Source organism: Anser anser, assembly GCF_964211835.1.
Source record: "Anser anser genome assembly, contig: HAP1_SCAFFOLD_151, whole genome shotgun sequence".
Taxonomy (NCBI): domain Eukaryota; kingdom Metazoa; phylum Chordata; class Aves; order Anseriformes; family Anatidae; genus Anser; species Anser anser.
In genome coordinates this window covers 61870-82667 of record NW_028153587.1, presented here as the reverse complement: position 1 = coordinate 82667, position 20798 = coordinate 61870, and the positions used below count along the sequence as shown (strand labels likewise).

Here is a 20798-nt window from a genome sequence, read left to right as displayed (position 1 = left end):
TGCACAGCAGGAAGGGATGGATCAGAGCGGAGACACTCAATTTCACACCTGGCAGGCACTGGTGAGCGCCAGAGAAGGCCGAGAGCCTCTGCTGCCGCTTGTGGGTCACGCCGTGTCCCAGGGGCAGCTGCTAGCCCAGCACTACCATAAGTGGTCCGAGCTGTTCCGTGCAAACATTGGTATCCAGCCAGCAGCAAAGGGCTTCTGCTGAACTTGTGTTCAGCTCCCGCACAGCGCTGCTTGCAGCTGGGCGAGTTCAAGGCAGGAGGCACAGCCCAAGCAGTCCTTGCTGTCTCATTTGCCGGGAGACACATGTCACTGCAGGGGAAAAGCACCCTTGGCGCTTACCTCAGTTTCAGCTGATTTAGCTGTCCAATTCTAGTTGGGTTTCAAATGACTTGGCTGTGCTTCTCCTCTTGTTTGGGGACTGTGGGCTCTTCCCTGATGCCCACAACTGTGCCCACAACATGGTTCAAGAGCTTGCGGCTCAGCCTGATGTGTGTGACTCTTGCCCTTCCCATGGGATGGAGTCAGCATGATGGGATGGACATGCTTCTCAGAAGGGCTGTTCCTGCCTCTGAACTGGATGCAGCTTTTTTCTGTCCTCTTTGAAGGCACGAATTGAGCAACATCTTGCAGTGTGCCAAAAATGCACTATGTGCGATGTGAACAAGAAGATCTCCTGCAATCTCCTGGTCTCGCAGCAGGCCAGATTTTGCTGTCTGTGCTGGTAGACTGCCAGGAGTCGAACACTTAGATTTTTCTTTGTGAATGACATGTTGTTTGGAGTAGTGAGTACCTCCCCCAGAAGCCCAGGCCGTAGCTTCTAAACTTTAGGGATGTCTTTTGAGAAGCACTACCTTTCAAAGATACCGTCCTCGAAAGGAGGAGCGGTTCCTTAGGGTCACACTGTCCTGCTTTCTTTCTAAAGGGCTGGTTAGAGAGACTGTGCCGAAGAAGGTGCTTTGGCGAGGAAGCGGTCGCACACTGCCGCTCCCTGGCAAAAGAACAGAGCCAGTGAAGTCAACTGCCCCACCAGGTAAAGGCTGTTTCTTGGTCATCCGCTGTCACCAACCAGAACCAGCATGCGTGTGCAGGTTCTTGCCCTGGTACCCGCTCTTGCAGCTCATGTCAGCAGCCAAACCCAAGAGTGTCAGTAGGCAGCAAGTGTTGCAGAGGAAGGCAGGAGTGGCTCCCTGAGGATGGCTGTCTTCCCCGGGCTGTGACAGCATGTGAGAGCAGTGCAGCGGAGAGACGCTCACAAAGCTCTGTGGCTGTGGCTAGAGAGGGGTCACCTCCCAGCGCACCCAGTTCCCAGGGATTTTGGAACCTTGCTCTTGGGGGAACGAGGCCATGAGAAGCCCATTGAGCAGACGATGGGAAACGGGACCCCTCCTGTGAGCTGAGGCCCAGAGTGATGCCCTGACCCAGTGCAAACAGGGCACTGCCATAGAGCTACTGATGTAGGTGTCGATGTGACAGAAACTTCTCACGGGGCTTTGGTTGCAGAAGTGTCCCCAGGGAGGGCTTTGCCAGATCCTCGGCTGCTTCCTGCGCTGGAGCCCAGCTGGTATCCCAGGGGTGGGAAGTCATTTCACTGACTTCACAAACGAAGCCCTGCTTCTCCAAATTGCACTGGTGCCAAAGTTAACTTCCTACTTTCTGTTCAGGTCCTCTAAGAGCAAAGGACAATGCTGAAATAAGAAAATCTTCCCCAACATCCCCTGACATCATAGAGGATCTCATAAAGGAGTTAGAGGAGGCAGCACCTGGTGGGTATATTTCACTCTGTCCGCCATAAGACTTGGGAAGCTGAGGTTCTAAATCCATGTGTGGACACACCGTAACCTGCACAGCAGGAAGGGATGGATCAGAGCGGAGACACTCAATTTCACACCTGGCAGGCACTGGTGAGCGCCAGAGAAGGCCGAGAGCCTCTGCTGCCGCTTGTGGGTCACGCCGTGTCCCAGGGGCAGCTGCTAGCCCAGCACTACCATAAGTGGTCCGAGCTGTTCCGTGCAAACATTGGTATCCAGCCAGCAGCAACAGGTGTGTGCTTGCAGCTGTGCCCAGAATATGGTTCAAGGAGGAGCAGTTCCTTGTAGTCACACTGTCCTGCTTTCTTTCTAAAGAGCTGGTTAGAGAGACTGTGCCGAAGGAGGTGCTTTGGCGAGGAAGCGGTCGCAAGCTGCCACTCCCTGGCAAAAGAACAGAGCCAGTGAAGTCAACTGCCCCACCAGGTAAAGGCTGTTTCTTGGTCATCCGCTGTCACCAACCAGAACCAGCATGCGTGTGCAGGTTCTTGCCCTGGTACCCGCTCTTGCAGCTCATGTCAGCAGCCAAACCCAAGAGTGTCAGTAGGCAGCAAGTGTTGCAGAGGAAGGCAGGAGTGGCTCCCTGAGGGTGGCTGTCTTCCCCGGGCTGTGACAGCATGTGAGAGCAGTGCAGCGGAGAGACGCTCACAAAGCTCTGTGGCTGTGGTTAGAGAGGGGTCACCTCCCAGCGCACCCAGTTCCCAGGGATTTTGGAACCTTGCTCTTGGGGGAACGAGGCCATGAGAAGCCCATTGAGCAGACGATGGGAAACGGGACCCCTCCTGTGAGCTGAGGCCCAGAGTGATGCCCTGACCCAGTGCAAACAGGGCACTGCCATAGAGCTACTGATGTAGGTGTCGATGTGACAGAAACTTCTCACGGGGCTTTGGTTGCAGAAGTGTCCCCAGGGAGGGCTTTGCCAGACCCTCGGCTGCTTCCTGCGCTGGAGCCCAGCTGGTATCCCAGGGGTGGGAAGTCATTTCACTGACTTCACAAACTAAGCCCTGGTCCTCCAAATTGCACTGGTGCCAAAGTTAACTTCCTACTTTCTCTTCAGGTCCTCTAAGAGCAAAAGATAAAGCTGAAAGAGTAAAACCTTCCCTGAGGTCCTCTCAAATCACAGGGAAAATCAGAAAGTACTTCGAGAAGGCAGCACCTGGTGGGTATATTTCACTCTGTCCGCCATAAGACTTGGGAAGCTGAGGTTCTAAATCCATGTGTGGACACACTGTAACCTGCACAGCAGGAAGGGATGGATCAGAGCGGAGACACTCAATTTCACACCTGGCAGGCACTGGTGAGCGCCAGAGAAGGCCGAGAGCCTCTGCTGCCGCTTGTGGGTCACGCCGTGTCCCAGGGGCAGCTGCTAGCCCAGCACTACCATAAGTGGTCCGAGCTGTTCCGTGCAAACATTGGTATCCAGCCAGCAGCAACTGGTGTGTGCTTGCAGCTGTGCCCAGAATATGGTTCAAGGAGGAGCAGTTCCTTGTAGTCACACTGTCCTGCTTTCTTTCTAAAGGGCTGGTTAGAGAGACTGTGCCGAAGGAGGTGCTTTGGCGAGGAAGCGGTCGCAAGCTGCCACTCCCTGGCAAAATTACAGGGGCAACACAGGCAACTGCCCCACCAGGTAAAGGCTGTTTCTTGGTCATCCGCTGTCACCAACCAGAACCAGCATGCGTGTGCAGGTTCTTGCCCTGGTACCCGCTCTTGCAGCTCATGTCAGCAGCCAAACCCAAGAGTGTCAGTAGGCAGCAAGTGTTGCAGAGGAAGGCAGGAGTGGCTCCCTGAGGATGGCTGTCTTCCCCGGGCTGTGACAGCATGTGAGAGCAGTGCAGCGGAGAGACGCTCACAAAGCTCTGTGGCTGTGGTTAGAGAGGGGTCACCTCCCAGCGCACCCAGTTCCCAGGGATTTTGGAACCTTGCTCTTGGGGGAACGAGGCCGTCAGAAGCCCATTGAGCAGACGATGGGAAACGGGACCCCTCCTGTGAGCTGAGGCCCAGAGTGATGCCCTGACCCAGTGCAAACAGGGCACTGCCATAGAGCTACTGATGTAGGTGTTGATGTGACAGAAACTTCTCACGGGTCTTTGGTTGCAGAAGTGTCCCCAGGGAGGGCTTTGCCAGACCCTCGGCTGCTTCCTGCGCTGGAGCCCAGCTGGTATCCCAGCAGTGGGTAGCCATTTCACTGACTTCACAAACTAAGCCCTGCTTCTCCAAATTGCACTGGTGCCAAAGTTAACTTCCTACTTTCTGTTCAGGTCCTCTAAGAGCAAAGGATAAAGCTAAAGGAAGAAAACTTTCCGTGAGGTACTCTCACATCATAGAGGAAATTAGAAAGGACTTAGAGAAGGCAGCACCTGGTGGGTATATTTCACTCTGTCCGCCGTAAGACTTGGGAAGCTGAGGTTCTAAATCCATGTGTGGACACACTGTAACCTGCACAGCAGGAAGGGATGGATCAGAGCGGAGACACTCAATTTCACACCTAGCAGGCACTGGTGAGCGCCAGAGATGGCCGAGAGCCTCTACTGCCGCTTGTGGGTCACACCGTGTCCCGGGGGCAGCTGCTAGCCCAGCACTACCATAAGTGGTCCGAGCTGTTCCGTGCAAACTTTGGTATCCAGCCAGCAGCAACAACTGGTGTGTGCTTGCAACTGTGCCCAGAATACGGTTCAAGGAGGAGCAGTTCCTTGTAGTCACACAGTCCTGTGTTCTTTCTAAAGGGATGGTTAGAGAGACTGTGCCGAAGGAGGTGCTTTGGCAAGGAAGCGGTCGCACACTGCCGCTCCCTGGCAAAAGAACAGAGGCAATGAAGTCAACTGCCCCACCCGGTAAAGGCTGTTTCTTGGTCATCCGCTGTCACCAACCAGAACCAGCATGCGTGTGCAGGTTCTTGCCCTGGTGCCCGCTCTTGCAGCTCATGTCAGCAGCCAAACCCAAGAGTGTCAGTAGGCAGCAAGTGTTGCAGAGGAAGACAGGAGTGGCTCCCTGAGGATGGCTGTCTTCCCCGGGCTGTGACAGCAGTGCAGCGGAGGGACGCTCACAAAGCTCTGTGGCTGTGGTTAGAGAGGGGTCACCTCCCAGCGCACCCAGTTCCCAGGGATTTTGGAACTTTGCTCTTGGGGGAACGAGGCCGTCAGAAGCCCACTGAGCAGACAATGGGAAATGGGACCCCTCCTGTGAGCTGAGGCCCAGAGTGGTGCCCTGACTCAGTGCAGATGGGGCACTGCCTCACTGGCACTCCTGGGCTCCCGAATTTTGTTCAGTTTTGTCCCTAAGGCTCCGAGTGTGCCTCGAGCAGCGAAGGTGGGCAAGCACCTAAGACCTTTTAGAACTCCAAAGAGCTGGGGGAGCAAACCTGAGACACTGGGCCCTCAGCATTATGGCAGGGAAAACAAAGGATGGAGGGAAAACAAAGCTGAGAGGCAAAAGGGAGGCTCCAGAGTGCCTTGAGTTGCAGTGCCTTTGGCAGATTCCCCAGCTTCTGCTGAACCTCAGGAAGCATTGCGGCCTGAGGATTTTCACTTGCTCAAAGATGCTAACCAAATGAAACAGAACACTTCCTGGCAATGCCAGACCTCCTGTGAGATTACCAGTAGTGCGCAGGACACAGCAATGTCCACAATTGTTCTTGCAGGCGTGGATGGGGAGAACAATGCAAACACCGCAAAGCCCCAGAATTTCCGAAGTTACTGCGTAGGAGGCGCTGTGGCATTCTTGGTTCTCGTCCTGCTTGGGACAGTTGCGTGCTGCGTGCTGTGTGCTTGTGGGGCGTTGGAGGCAGAAAAACCAGTGAGTTGTTGTTCCCCCGCTCCCTCTCCTCCTCTCCCCCTCCCAAATTCTTTACCGTATCTTTGTTAACATTATTATATGGCTGCTGCCAGCCAGGAAGCAGTTGTCGTTAGCGTATTGTGAAGTGAGCAGTTAGTTTTTGACCAGACTCTTCTGAAATTTCTGCTGTCCAGTGCTTTAGGTGGCCTCTAATTCCTGGGCATTCTGTTCTGGAGCCCATTTTTCTGTTGCTGGTCTTAGCGAAGCTTGGCCCTTCCGCAGCAAGAGCAGAGCCAGGGACAGCCGTAGGCAAAGCGAGGTCAGGAAGAGAAATGCAGGAGCTGAGAGAGGGTGCCATCGGAGAGAGAAGCGCAGCAGTGCCAGTTCCCCCCCAGCACAAGGCACCCTGTTCTGGGATGCCCTGAATTGCAGGTGTCCGCCTCAGCCAAGGTGTGCCAGCTACTGGGAGCATGGGGATGAGCCCTGCCAGCTGCGGGCATTGCCTTGGAGAGGGGCAGTCGGTGTGTCACAGCCGCACCTGAGCGCTGCCAGCGTGCGTGTCTTCAGCACACACAGAGCTTGTGTGTTTAATTACACATCCCAAAGAGCGGATGGGCAGCACCTCACCGAACAGGGAGCCGAGGCCGTCACCTTGTTGGGCCAGGGCCAGGGCTGGGCAGGGAGCTGAGTACTGGTCCTTGCAAGGCGCTCTGAAAAAGGGCAGTCGGTGGCTGTGGTGACCGGGCCCTGCAGAGCCCGGCTGTGGACCCCTGTCTCTGCGGGGGCCAGGTCTTCTTGCTGGGACAGCACGTGCAGAGCAGGCAGGTCAGGATGGCTGGCGAGCCGCTGGGGAGGAGACAAGCTGGGGCAGGATGTGGAGGGGAGCAGAGTCCCAGCCGAGGGCACAGGGCACCCTGTTTTCTGCACAGAGCACTGTGTGCCCACAGCTCACGCACAGCCGGGTGCCTGCACCCTGCTGCCTCGCACCCGCCTGGCACCGCAGCACGGCCTCAGCAAATTCCTGTCTCCGCAGGCGCCTCGCCACAGCCCAGGCAGCCCAGACATTGACACCCGCAGCCGCTCCGTGAGCCCCTACAGGCAGCCTGACCACCGTCGTACGCCTGAGAGCCAGGCCCGACACCAGCGGCCACCATCAGTGCCTGGAAGACCGACCCGCCTGCCACCAGCCCGGCCTCCACAGCCCCCACGCACGGCAGCAGACCAATGGAAGGCACGCGACCGGCCCAGTATCCCCCAGTCCTCGTGGGCACAGACATCACCTCCACGGCCCCCTCCACCCTCTTCCAAGGGCTGGGGCAGGCCCCCCCGGGATGCAGCCTTGGCCACACTTTCAATAAACATTGAATAATACAGCACAGCAGTCCGGGTCTTATGTACAGCGACACCCAGGAACCCACAGCAGGACTTTGTGACTGATTGACAAGTAACCCTGAGGGTCCTCGGTGCTGGGGGTCAGCCAGACTGTGCCCACCATGCAGGGAACGCAGGGGAAGGGAGCTGGGGAGCAGCACAGCAGGAGCAGACAGAAGGGCTGTGAGCGCGGCAGCGACCCTGCACAGCGCTCACCCGAGAACCCCCTGCTCAAACTGGCAGTGCCGCAGCCACACACAAGCCCGGGCCCTTCCTGATCCTGGGCCGAGGCCAGGCTCCCCACAGCCAGCCCTCCTCAGGTCCTGACCCTGCACGGATGGCCGATTTTGGCCAGGGCACCCCATGCCAACGCTCCTACGGCTCAGCTCTCCTCAAGGAGTACAAGAAAAAATTCCTAACTCTTTGGAGTCAGGGCTGGGATTGCCACACGCTGGCACAAGCAACTGGAACCAGAGGGGAGACCCGAGGTGCTGCCACCACCAAAGGTAAGAGATCCTCATTTGCAAAATCTCACTTGAGGGTGGCCGTCTCCTCCCATGTGGCTCCTTGGAGGAGCAGAAAGCTCGGGTCGAGCTCCGGAGTCCCCTCTGGGGGTGAGGATGAGTTGTCTCCCCGTGGATGGGCCCAGGGTTGGAGGGCACAGGGCTGAAGCTCTGTCTTCTCGGGGACAGCCAAGCCTCACCTTCTGTCCTTTGCCATGTACAGGCCTCAGCTTCTTCCTCCCTCAGATTTGTCTGGGGCCAGAAGCCGAAGGAGAGAAGGCTCTCAGTTAACGGTTAACCGGTGCACGGTTAACGGTTGGACCTGATCATCTTGTTAGCATTCACGAAGACACATAAGCCACAAAGTGATTATATGAAGGTGCTTTTATTAGGCGCTGGAAGTTAGGGGCATGCCTGCCCAAATCTAACTTCGTCCGATTTGTTCACTCAGTTCTCTTTTATCTCCTAAAATATTACATATGCATTAAGTTTTACAACACATCTATGCATATTCATTTCCTAGCTCCGCCTAGCCCCGCTTTGTATGCTAATTATCTAATCAGTCCTTCTGCGCTTGCATATCACTCTCTGGTGGTCGTCCGGGTGGTCGTCGGGATGAAGTAAGATGTCTTCATCAGAGTTGAACTTTTTACCTTTACCTACCAGTAAATTCTCTGATGATTGCCCGTGTGGGATCTGTACCACTTGTGTCCATTAACCCAATTACTAATATTCCATCCGCTAAGAATTTTATCCAACCAGCTTGTTGTCATATCTTTCTCTTCCTGTTCTGCATCTTGTTCCACTCGAGCCAGTTGTTCTATGTCATGTTCTATATCAATAGTCACATTTGGAATGTGGATGCAGCAATGATCAATACGATCTTTTAGAAATCCACATACTCCATGTTCCGTTAATAACAGCGTATCTAATGCCAATCGATTTTGTAGCACCATTTTAGTTGTAGCTTGTAGTTGGATATTAAAATCTCTAAAGCCTTACTTGTCCTGTAAGTTTATAAATCGTTTCTCTATTTCGATAAGCAGCTACCTGTGCAAATAGAGATTCTAATGCCCAACTGAATTTTAATTCTATCAGTTCCTTTCATTATGGCAAAATCTTTAATCAATCCTACCAGTAAATTCTCTGATGATTGCCCGTGTGGGATCTGTACCACTTGTGTCCATGGTACCTGGTCCTCCCTTTTTCTTCTAGATCCTTTTTGGTGGGCTACCAATATCCCTTTATCCAATTTTGGATATACCAATATTTCTCTTATCCCATAATCTGTGCTATTTTCATGTGTTACTATGCACCGGTAGTTTCCTTCGTTGACATTAGTAACACTAAACAGGGTGTCAACCCCTACTAACAAATACCTATATCCCCTAGTCCTAGGTAACTCTACAAAATCAACTTGCCAGTAATCTCCTGGTTCTATCCCTACTCTCACTCTTCCCATTTCAGCATGTTTTCTTGCTACTGGATTATTTTTCAAACAAATCTCACACTTTGACGTTACTGATTTTGCCACTGTTAACATATGTGTAGAGATAATGCTACGTTTTAAAAATGTTACCATTGCCTCTGCACCCCAGTGACACTCATTACGTCTTATCTGAAGTATTTCTCGCATCACCAAGGGGGGTATTACTACCTGGCCCGTAGCGGTTACATACCATCCATCAGAGTTCTTTCGGGCCTTTAGGAGATCTGCTAATTTCTCATCCTCTGGCGAATATCTTGCTTCCTTGGGAAGATTAAGACGAGTGGGGCCTGCCTTGAGTGGTACCAAAGCCATCACATTCCGCACCTTCCGAGCAATTTGTCGAGCTGCTTGATCTGCCAACCGATTCCCTTCTGATATCTTCGAGGTTCGTCCTTGATGGGCTTTGCAGTGCATGATAGCCACTTGTTTTGGTTTTTGTACCGCATTTATCAGACTTAACACCTCCTCGTGATATCTTATATTGGCCCCTTGTGAGGACAACAGCCCTCTTTCTTTCCATAATACTCCATGAACGTGGACCACTCCAAAGGCATACTTTGAATCTGTCCAAATATTTCCCATCTTTCCTTTACTCAGTTCCAGTGCTCGAGTTAGGGCTAACAGTTCTGCTCGCTGTGCTGATGTTCCAGGTGGTAAAGGTTTGGCTTCAATTACTGTCTTCAGGGTTGTTACTGCATACCCTGCATATCGTGCTCCATTCTTCACAAAACTACTACCATCAGTAAAAAGTTCCCAGTCATACCTTTCAAGGGGTACATCCTTCAAATCTTCAATCAAATCCATTCAAATCTTCAATCTCAGAGATCTTCTCCAACCTAAGTGATTCCATGATAGTTCAGCAAGTGTCAAACTGTCCAAACAAATTCTGTCATACAAAAAGGCAGAAGTAAATCCTTTAAAAGGTTATAGTTATAATTTGGAAAGAAGGAAGATCAGCTATTAAGACTAGAGATGTAAATCCTAGAAAGGGAAAATGCTAAAAGAGTTTGGAAGAAATCTTCTGACTGGTCTTAAACGCTCCGTTGCACTTCGAGGGAAACTCATTAACTCTTTAAGGACTGAAGCTGAAAGTACAAGTTTTGTGTCCTGAAGGGCATAAAATTATTGGAGAGTGTCCAGAGGAGGTTGCTGAAGATGGTGAAAGGTCTGGTGGGCAAGAGGTGTGAGGAGCAGCTGAAGTCTCTTGGTTTGTTCAGCCGAGAGAAGAGGCGACTGAGGGGAGGCCTCATGGCGGCCCTCAGCTTCCTGAGGAGGGGAGTGGAGGGGCAGGCGCTGATCTCTTCTCTCTGGGGACGCGAGGGAACAGCACGGAGCTGGGACAGGGCAGGTTCAGGCTGGGCGTTAGGAAAGGGTTCTTCCCTGTGAGGGTGGCTGCCAATACTGATGCCTTGTTTGAGAAGTGTCCCATGGTGGTGGTTCTTCCAAATCCAGGTCACAGAAGAAGCAGAGAAACAGCCTGCATGTTTTCCTTGCAGCAATGTCTTGACAGGCACTTTGTGAAAGCCAGCAGACACAGGCGCTGAGGAGAGAGGAGGCTTGTGAGAAAGCTGCATTTGCTCAGCATTTTCTGGCTGATGTTGTGGCCTCAGTCTGCAGCGCTCTTGCTGAGAGCGGCTCTTCCTGTGACTCAGCTGAGAGAGCTTTGTAATTTCTTCTTTTTCCGTGTGCTAGCGCCCAAAGTATGAAGATGATGGCAATGCTGAACACAGAGGGCTCCTGGTTTTGAGAGCCCTTCCGCCTCTTTCTTAAGCATTCCCTGAGTAAGGGAGAAATGAGTGGACAGGAGAAACTGGACGATCCTGTTGTCTCACTCCCAAGCCCTCGTGCAGGTCGAGGGGGCTCTGGCCCATCTCCGTGATGGTGGGGAACTGCAGGAAACAGCCAGGGCCAGAGAGGTTTCACAAAGCTCACCCCTTTAGCTATTGATCAATCTTCTGCTTTTGTTAGTTCAGCAACACCTCTGTTCTGGTTTGGTTTTGCAGCACTGAATTCATTAGAGAGCAGAAGTGGGGGACAGCCCTGCTCTTGTGAGAGAGCCTGAGGAACCCCTAACAGTGCCGAAGGGCAGCAAAAGTACGATTGATACCAAGATCATGTAAAATCCTTTTTTCTCTCTTTCTCTTCCCCCATTTCTTTTTTATGTATTTACTTATTTATTTATTTTGACGGGATGCATGAATGAGAACCCTTTATTGTAAATACCGTGCATCTGAAAGGGTGAGCCTTCAGCCAGACGTACTGGCAAGCTTTGGCTCAGCCCCAGAACTACATCATCATTGGCATAAGCACGACTGGTTGGGCAGAGGGCTGTGACTGGAGTGCTGCGAGGGACGGTCCTAGGCTCATCAGGAGGGATAGGCAGGGCAGGTGAGGCAGGGGGCTGGCGCAATGACACGGTTGAGAGCCTCTGAGTGAGGATTAAGGGACAAACCAATTAAATGGATGTTGTGGGAGTTGGAGATAGGCCTCCCATCCCGGGTGACTACACGGCTGGATGGTTCAATAAGGAATTAGGCAATGTCTCCAGATCAGCTGCCCTTGTCCCTAAGTGGGTGGGTGACTTTGGGTTGCCAGATGTTAGCAGGGAAGGACAAGGAACAGACACAAACAGGTCCAGGAAATTCCTAAAGCACCTCGATGATAACTTCTTGATCCAGGTACTAAGGGAGCTGACTCGGAAAGGTGCCCTTCTAGATTGCTGCTTGTAAACCGAGAATGTCTCCTGCGTGAAGTGGCGAATGGCAGCCATCTTGGCTATGGTGGCCACAAAGACGTCGAGCTGAAAATCTTTGGTGATAGGAAGAAAACTGCCAGTAAAACTTCCACCAGTGGCTGTGCCACTGCCGCAGACTCACCACCGGGTGCCGCCTCAGCACAGGTTGGTGGAGCCAGAGTGGTCTGGGGGGGTGGTGGTGGGATTTGTGTCCCCTCATCTTTGGGGAGCACCACGTTGTCCTCTGAGGGGAGTGGCGGCTGCCCCCTGCTCCTGGTCAGGTTCCAGGGAGCAGGGAGCAGCTGCCCCGGGAGCAGAGGATTCAGGAGAAGCGGTGGTGGGGGACCGGGGTGGATGGGGGCCTGCAGCAGGCAGGAGCCTGTGGGGTGCAGGGGCTCCCTGTGCGGCATGGCCCCCAGGCCTCAGCTCCAGCGGCGGTGGGGCACCAGTGTCCCCATCACCATGGGCTGACCCCAGACACAGCTGGGGGGACACGGAGGAGCAGCGGGTAGGGGCAGCACCGCAGGTGGGAGCGGCACCACACGAACTGTGAGCCCGGCACCCCAGACCAGGCATTGGCCTTAGGCAGCAGGTGGAGGATGGTGGGGATGTGAGCGGGCTGGTATGGGATCAGCATCGCTCCAGGGATGGGGGCAGCAAGCAGGCCCTGGAGACAGGGGTGGGGGTAGTTTGGGGTACTTTCAGGTTAGTAGGGTTTCCTTGGTTTTCCACCTCCTCTCTTTTGCAGGGGTGCCAATGCTGCTCCCATCTGTGGTGGAAGCGGGCCCTGTGGTACCGCCACTGGTACCATGGAGCTGTGATGGGGAGCCAATGGGCCGGCTGTCTGTAGGGGTCCCCAGGAGGTGCCTGTCTGGGGTGCTCGCGGTGGGTTGGGGGATGCTGGGGCTGGGGCTGCTGGGGCTGGAGTTGCCAATACCAGCATGGGCGGGGGAAGCTGGGGCTGGGCATGCTGGCACCAAGTTGGGGATGCTGCTACCAGTCCTGGACAGAGATGCCGGTAGTGGTGCTGGGACCTTGTGGAGATACCAATAGTGGAGCTGGGGGCAATCAGGGTGCTGGAGGTGGTACTGGAAGCGGGACAGTGATGTTGGTACTCGGGTGGTGATGCTCTTACTGGGGCCATGCTGCTGGTACTAGGACAGATTTGGTGGGGCATCTCCACTGGTACTGGGATGCTGATGCTTGTACTGGGACAGCAGTGCACGTAGTGGGACAGCTGTGCTGGAACTGGGACGGTGATTGTGCACCTCAAAGACTGGTCAGCCCCGTGGAAGTAATGGCTGCATTCAGAGGCGGGGAAGAAGAAAGAAGAGGTTCAACAAAAAGAGCAAAGATCAGCCACGCTTCTCACAGCATCTCCCTTTGCAAAGGCGAGTGCCCTTCAAAGCCCACAGACACCGTGTCAGCTCCTTCAACTGGCTGCCAGCCTGCGACTTGCCACCCGCAGAGCATGAATGCCATCACCTTGGCAATTCAGGAAATCATTGGGTAACATTCCCTAGTCTCAAAGACAGATTCTGTAGCCGGATAAATCACCATTGGAAATCGGGTAAAACACGAGTTTTACTTGAAAGCCTATGAGCAAGAAGTGTAAGCTGAAATGCAGAATTTCTTCGGAACTCTGCTGTGACGCTGTGCCAAGCCGTGAGGTCACAACACCTCTCCGTGACGCTGCGAGGGCCATGAGGTCCCAACGCTGCTCCGTGACACCGGGAGGGCTGCGAGGTCACAATACCTCTCGGTGATGCAGTGCTGGGCCGTGACATCCCGACACCCCATTGTGACGCTGGGCCAGCCCACAGGCACTGCTCCGCACCGGTCCTGACAGCAGCAGTAGCTGCAGCTGCAGCGGCGGTGGTGGAAGCATGGTGCGAGTGTGGGGAGCCACGGCCCCTGCCTGCGTCCTCTTCCTCCTCCTGGTGGCCCTGTGTGCCCGGGGTGCCCAGGCTGCGCCATGGCGACCACCGGGAGCAGGTGGGTGGGCAGGGCCGGGGCCAACACCAAACCCTGGGCGGCATGGTGCTGCGCGGCACGCGTATGGATGGAGGGGACGGGGACGGGATGGCAGCAGGGCCGGGCGGGCACCGCGGGCAGGGGGCAGGCAGGAGGCAGAAGCCCCGCAGGGTGGCACGGTGGGGCCGTGGCTGCTGCGGGGTTGTTTCCTGCCGGGGGGGCCGGGAGCGGCGCTGGGGCCGAGAAGCCTGGGTCTGAGCCCCTGTGGGGCTGAGGCCGCTGGCCCCTCTTGGGAAATTTCCACCTGCATCTTTGTCCCGTGACATTGCCTCAGCCCCCTCAGTCACTGCAGGGTGCTGGGGAAGAGGGAGAGCACAGCATGCCATGGCAACGTCTCTCATCTCTGCTTGATTTTAGATGATGACGATGTTGGCTCTCGATATCCAGCTTCTCAGCTGGATCATGGTTTGGAGCCTCAGGAGGATCCCCGAGGTACGTTGCGAGTGTGCTTCCTTGAAGGAAGATGGCTAATGGGCTGTAATAGTTTATTCAGGGTCTTCCAAGTGCGTTTGTGCCTTGAGGGGGCTTGCACAAATGAGCCCTGAATATTTCTTCACTTGGAGAGATGCCACCCCTGCCCCTCTCCACAGAGAGGGAAGAACCCAGGCTTTTCTTCCTGTTTGGGCCATGTCATTACCTGAGCCCCAGCCAGTGCCTCCCGGTCACTGAGGAAGAGGCAGGCCCCAAGAGGCAATGGAAGCTCCCCTTACCTGTGTCTGATCCCACTTGTGCCCACAGGCAGTACTGGTCAAGTGCCTCCATGGAATCCTGCTCCTGAGCCTGCCAGTATGGGTCCCACAGGTGGTAAGTTGTCCGTGTTCATTTCCTTGCTGTTTGTTAAGGGTTTGTTGAGCTAGCTCAGCAAGGGTTCAGCTGCTCACTGGCCAGGGGGCTTCTCCATGACAAACATGGATGATCATTTTTCCCGGGGTCTGCACGCTCCCCCTGCAGTGGGGTCTTCCTTTGTGTCCAGCAGAGATCTTCCTGTAAGAAACACCTGAGGGGCCACATCTTTGGCAGCGTGGTCCCTGCGGGGTGTTGCGCACAGCCTGGAGAGAGGATTTGGGAAGAGGCCAAGAGGGAGCCTACAGCTCAGCAGGCCCCTTTGCGGCTTTGGAAATCCTGGCTCGTGTCTGGGTCCCACATCCTTGCCTGAGCCCCCTCCAGTCGCTGCAGGTCACTAAGGAAGAGGTAGATCACACCATGCACGGGGAATGTTTCTCTTCTGTGCTTGATTGCAGCAGTTCTCGTAGGCTCTGGCTACTCGACACCTCAGCCTGATGTGGACCACGAGCCTCAGGTTAATCTGCCAGGTAAGTCAGCGGAAGGCAGGAGCATCTAGGTGCTGCAGAGCCAGCAGGCACCTTGCGCTTGAGTTGAGACCTGGGGTGGGCACGGGGAGGGCCCTTCTCCGGGCAGCTCCACGCACGCTTAGTTTGTACCAGCACGGTGCCACTGCAGGCACCCAGCAACTGTTTGCAAGATGCTCTGGAGTGGCAGGGAGAGACGAGTGCCGTGGAGCAGTCCCCTCTTTGAACCGCATTCTCTGTCACTCTGGTCAGAAGGAGTATGTTGGCGTAGTTCACAGGAGGGACTCCGCTTGTGTTTACAGATGGGACCGAAGGCGAAGGTGATCCAGGCTCCCAGATGGGTTCCAGGACTGAAGCTCTGGGAGATGGCCTGGGTAAGTTGTGGCTTTTGACTTCCTTTGAGAGCTGCCAGCTCAAAGCCCAAACGTCAGCCAGGCATCTCTGCAGGTGGGAGGGTATAGACCGGCACGTGTGTGTGCCCTGTCAAGGCACGAGCCCTGGTATGCTCTCCTACTGAGCTATTGATGTAGATGGCGCTGGGACAGAAACTTCTCACGGGTCTTTGGTTGCAGAAGTGTCCCCAGGGAGGGCTTTGCCAGATCCTCGGCTGCTTCCGGCGCTGGAGCCCAGCTGGTATCCCAGCAGTGGGTAGCCATTTCACTGACTTCACAAACTAAGCCCTGCTTCTCCAAATTGCACTGGTGCCAAAGTTAACTTCCTACTTTCTGTTCAGGTCCTCTAACAGCGAAGGACAATGCTGAAATAAGAAAATCTTCCCCAACATCCTCTGACATCGTAGAGGATATCATAAAGGAGTTAGAGAAGGCAGCACCTGGTGGGTATATTACACTCTGACCGCCATAAGACTTGGGAAGCTGAGGTTCTAAATCCATGTGTGGACACACCGTAACCTGCACAGCAGGAAGGGATGGATCAGAGCGGAGACACTCAATTTCACACCTAGCAGGCACTGGTGAGCGCCAGAGATGGCCGAGAGCCTCTACTGCCGCTTGTGGGTCACGCCGTGTCCCGGGGGCAGCTGCTAGCCCAGCACTACCATAAGTGGTCCGAGCTGTTCCGTGCAAACATTGGTATCCAGCCAGCAGCAACTGGTGTGTGCTTGCAACTGTGCCCAGAATATGGTTCAAGGAGGAGCAGTTCCTTATAGTCACACTGTCCTGCTTTCTTTCTAAAGGGCTGGTTAGAGAGACTGTGCCGAAGGAGGTGCTTTGGCGAGGAAGCGGTCGCAAGCTGCCACTCCCTGGCAAAAGAACAGAGGCAATGAAGTCAACTGCCCCACCAGGTAAAGGCTGTTTCTTGGTCATCCGCTGTCACCAACCAGAACCAGCATGCGTGTGCAGGTTCTTGCCCTGGTGCCCGCTCTTGTAGCTCATGTCAGCAGCCAAACCCAAGAGTGTCAGTAGGCAGCAAGTGTTGCAGAGGAAGGCAGGAGTGGCTCCCTGCGGATGGCTGTCTTCCCCGGGCTGTGACAGCATGTGGACCCCTGTCCCTGCGGGGGCCAGGTCTTCAGGTTCACCCCGACCTGCCTGCTCTGCACATGCTGTGCCGGGAAGAACGGCTTTTCGCTGGTGACGATAGCAAGATTGAGTGGCTTAGCAGTTACAAAGACATGTCTTCTTTCCTGTAGCATATTCTCCTGTTTTTAAAGGACAGGCTCAGCTCAATTTGACCAGATCGTGGTGTTTTTTATTGATTACTCTACGTCATGCAAACAGTGTGCAATTTACTTCTTTTTATTGCACTACCATACAAAGAGGAAGATCAGCTATTAAGACTAGAGGTAGAAATGTAAGTCCTAGAAAGGGAAAATGCTAACAGGGTTTGGAAGAAATAATTTCACTGGTCTTAAACGCTCTGCTGTACTCTGAGGTCAACTCATTAACTTGTTAAGGACTAAACCTGAAATTACAGGTGCTCATCACTTCTGAATATCACTGCTGTTCTCCTGAACATCTCTTAAACCTAGCTACAGCTAGCTGGGAAATCTCCACCTGCATCTTTGTCCCGTGACATTGCCTCAGCCCCCTCAGTCACTGCAGGGTGCTGGGGAAGAGGGAGAACACAGCATGCCATGGGAACTTCTCTCATCTCTGCCTGATTTTAGATGACGATGTTGCTTCTCCATATCCAGCTTCTCAGCTGGATCATGGTTTGGAGCCTCGGGAGGATCCCTGAGGTAGCAGAAGGAAGGAGCATCTAGGTGCTGCAGAGCCAGCAGGCACCTTGCGCTTGAGTTGAGACCTGGGGTGGGCACGGGGAGGGCCCTTCTCCGGGCAGCTCCACGCATGCTTAGTTTGTACCAGCACGGTGCCACTGCAGGCACCCAGCAACTGTTTGCAAGATGCTCTGGAGTGGCAGGGAGAGACGAGTGCCGTGGAGCAGTCCCCTCTTTGAACCGCATTCTCTGTCACTCTGGTCAGAAGGAGTATGTTGGCGTAGTTCACAGGAGGGACTCCACTTGTGTTTACAGATGGGACCGAAGGCGAAGGTGATCCAGGCTCCCAGATGGGTTCCAGGACTGAAGCTCTGGGAGATGGCCTGGGTAAGTTGTGGCTTTTGACTTCCTTTGAGAGCTGCCAGCTCAAGCCCAAACGTCAGCCAGGCATCTCTGCAGGTGGGAGGGTATAGACCGGCACGTGTGTGTGTGCCCTGTCAAGGCACGAGCCCTGGTATGCTCTCCTACTGAGCTATTGATGTAGATGGCGCTGGGACAGAAACTTCTCATGGGGCTTTGGTTGCAGAAGTGTCCCCAGGGAGGGCTTTGCCAGATCCTCGGCTGCTTCCGGCGCTGGAGCCCAGCTGGTATCCCAGCAGTGGGTAGCCATTTCACTGACTTCACAAACTAAGCCCTGCTTCTCCAAATTGCACTGGTGCCAAAGTTAACTTCCTACTTTCTGTTCAGGTCCTCTAACAGCGAAGGACAATGCTGAAATAAGAAAATCTTCCCCAACATCCTCTGACATCGTAGAGGATATCATAAAGGAGTTAGAGAAGGCAGCACCTGGTGGGTATATTTCACTCTGTCCGCCATAAGACTTGGGAAGCTGAGGTTCTAAATCCATGTGTGGACACACCGTAACCTGCACAGCAGGAAGGGATGGATCAGAGCGGAGACACTCAATTTCACACCTAGCAGGCACTGGTGAGCGCCAGAGATGGCCGAGAGCCTCTACTGCCGCTTGTGGGTCACGCCGTGTCCCGGGGGCAGCTGCTAGCCCAGCACTACCATAAGTGGTCCGAGCTGTTCCGTGCAAACATTGGTATCCAGCCAGCAGCAACTGGTGTGTGCTTGCAACTGTGCCCGGAATATGGTTCAAGGAGGAGCAGTTCCTTATAGTCACACTGTCCTGCTTTCTTTCTAAAGGGCTGGTTAGAGAGACTGTGCCAAAGGAGGTGCTTTGGCGAGGAAGCGGTCGCAAGCTGCCACTCCCTGGCAAAAGAACAGAGGCAATGAAGTCAACTGCCCCACCAGGTAAAGGCTGTTTCTTGGTCATCCGCTGTCACCAACCAGAACCAGCATGCGTGTGCAGGTTCTTGCCCTGGTACCCGCTCTTGCAGCTCATGTCAGCAGCCAAACCCAAGAGTGTCAGTAGGCAGCAAGTGTTGCAGAGGAAGGCAGGAGTGGCTCCCTGAGGATGGCTGTCTTCCCCGGGCTGTGACAGCATGTGAGAGCAGTGCAGCGGAGAGACGCTCGCAAAGCTCTGTGGCTGTGGCTAGAGAGGGGTCACCTCCCAGCGCACCCAGTTCCCAGGGATTTTGGAACCTTGCTCTTGGGGGAACGAGGCCGTCAGAAGCCCATTGAGCAGACGATGGGAAACGGGACCCCTCCTGTGAGCTGAGGCCCAGAGTGATGCCCTGACCCAGTGCAAACAGGGCACTGCCATAGAGCTACTGATGTAGGTGTTGATGTGACAGAAACTTCTCACGGGGCTTTGGTTGCAGAAGTGTCCCCAGGGAGGGCTTTGCCAGACCCTCGGCTGCTTCCTGCGCTGGAGCCCAGCTGGTATCCCAGCAGTGGGTAGCCATTTCACTGACTTCACAAACTAAGCCCTGCTTCTCCAAATTGCACTGGTGCCAAAGTTAACTTCCTACTTTCTGTTCAGGTCCTCTAAGAGCAAAGGATAAAGCTAAAGGAAGAAAACTTTCCGTGAGGTACTCTCACATCATAGAGGAAATTAGAAAGGACTTAGAGAAGGCAGCACCTGGTGGGTATATTTCACTCTGTCCGCCGTAAGACTTGGGAAGCTGAGGTTCTAAATCCATGTGTGGACACACTGTAACCTGCACAGCAGGAAGGGATGGATCAGAGCGGAGACACTCAATTTCACACCTAGCAGGCACTGGTGAGCGCCAGAGATGGCCGAGAGCCTCTACTGCCGCTTGTGGGTCACACCGTGTCCCGGGGGCAGCTGCTAGCCCAGCACTACCATAAGTGGTCCGAGCTGTTCCGTGCAAACTTTGGTATCCAGCCAGCAGCAACAACTGGTGTGTGCTTGCAACTGTGCCCAGAATACGGTTCAAGGAGGAGCAGTTCCTTGTAGTCACACAGTCCTGTGTTCTTTCTAAAGGGATGGTTAGAGAGACTGTGCCGAAGGAGGTGCTTTGGCAAGGAAGCGGTCGCACACTGCCGCTCCCTGGCAAAAGAACAGAGGCAATGAAGTCAACTGCCCCACCCGGTAAAGGCTGTTTCTTGGTCATCCGCTGTCACCAACCAGAACCAGCATGCGTGTGCAGGTTCTTGCCCTGGTGCCCGCTCTTGCAGCTCATGTCAGCAGCCAAACCCAAGAGTGTCAGTAGGCAGCAAGTGTTGCAGAGGAAGACAGGAGTGGCTCCCTGAGGATGGCTGTCTTCCCCGGGCTGTGACAGCAGTGCAGCGGAGGGACGCTCACAAAACTCTGTGGCTGTGGTTAGAGAGGGGTCACCTCCCAGCGCACCCAGTTCCCAGGGATTTTGGAACTTTGCTCTTGGGGGAACGAGGCCGTCAGAAGCCCACTGAGCAGACAATGGGAAATGGGACCCCTCCTGTGAGCTGAGGCCCAGAGTGGTGCCCTGACTCAGTGCAGATGGGGCACTGCCTCACTGGCACTCCTGGGCTCCCGAATTTTGTTCAGTTTTGTCCCTAAGGCTCCGAGTGTGCCTCGAGCAGCGAAGGTGGGCAAGCACCTAAGACCTTTTAGAACTCCAAAGAGCTGGGGGAGCAAACCTGAGACACTGGGCCCTCAGCATTATGGCAGGGAAAACAAAGGATGGAGGGAAAACAAAGCTGAGAGGCAAAAGGGAGGCTCCAGAGTGCCTTGAGTTGCAGTGCCTTTGGCAGATTCCCCAGCTTCTGCTGAACCTCAGGAAGCATTGCGGCCTGAGGATTTTCACTTGCTCAAAGATGCTAACCAAATGAAACAGAACACTTCCTGGCAATGCCAGACCTCCTGTGAGATTACCAGTAGTGCGCAGGACACAGCAATGTCCACAATTGTTCTTGCAGGCGTGGATGGGGAGAACAATGCAAACACCGCAAAGCCCCAGAATTTCCGAAGTTACTGCGTAGGAGGCGCTGTGGCATTCTTGGTTCTCGTCCTGCTTGGGACAGTTGCGTGCTGCGTGCTGTGTGCTTGTGGGGCGTTGGAGGCAGAAAAACCAGTGAGTTGTTGTTCCCCCGCTCCCTCTCCTCCTCTCCCCCTCCCAAATTCTTTACCGTATCTTTGTTAACATTATTATATGGCTGCTGCCAGCCAGGAAGCAGTTGTCGTTAGC

At 54.4% G+C, this 20798-nt stretch overlaps 1 protein-coding gene across 1 annotated transcript in view; it reads left to right on the top strand.

Moving 5' to 3' along the window:
- The window catches only part of LOC310891879 (uncharacterized protein), a gene marked incomplete at its 5' end in the record, with an annotated part of 37263 nt that overhangs the window by 15230 nt on the left and 1235 nt on the right, over positions 1-20798 (top strand). The window contains 14 exons of the mRNA XM_083854106.1: positions 2133-2240; positions 2872-2973; positions 3334-3441; positions 4073-4174; positions 5452-5606; positions 6619-7462; positions 11627-11847; positions 12431-12545; positions 12903-15670; positions 15760-15861; positions 16222-17860; positions 17950-18051; positions 18412-18519; positions 19151-20684. Coding sequence (XP_083710232.1) covers positions 2133-2240; positions 2872-2973; positions 3334-3441; positions 4073-4174; positions 5452-5606; positions 6619-6954 — 911 coding nt within the window. The 3' untranslated portion in view covers positions 6955-7462; positions 11627-11847; positions 12431-12545; ... (4 more) ...; positions 18412-18519; positions 19151-20684. The remainder of the gene's footprint in view (positions 1-2132; positions 2241-2871; positions 2974-3333; positions 3442-4072; positions 4175-5451; positions 5607-6618; positions 7463-11626; positions 11848-12430; positions 12546-12902; positions 15671-15759; positions 15862-16221; positions 17861-17949; positions 18052-18411; positions 18520-19150; positions 20685-20798) is intronic.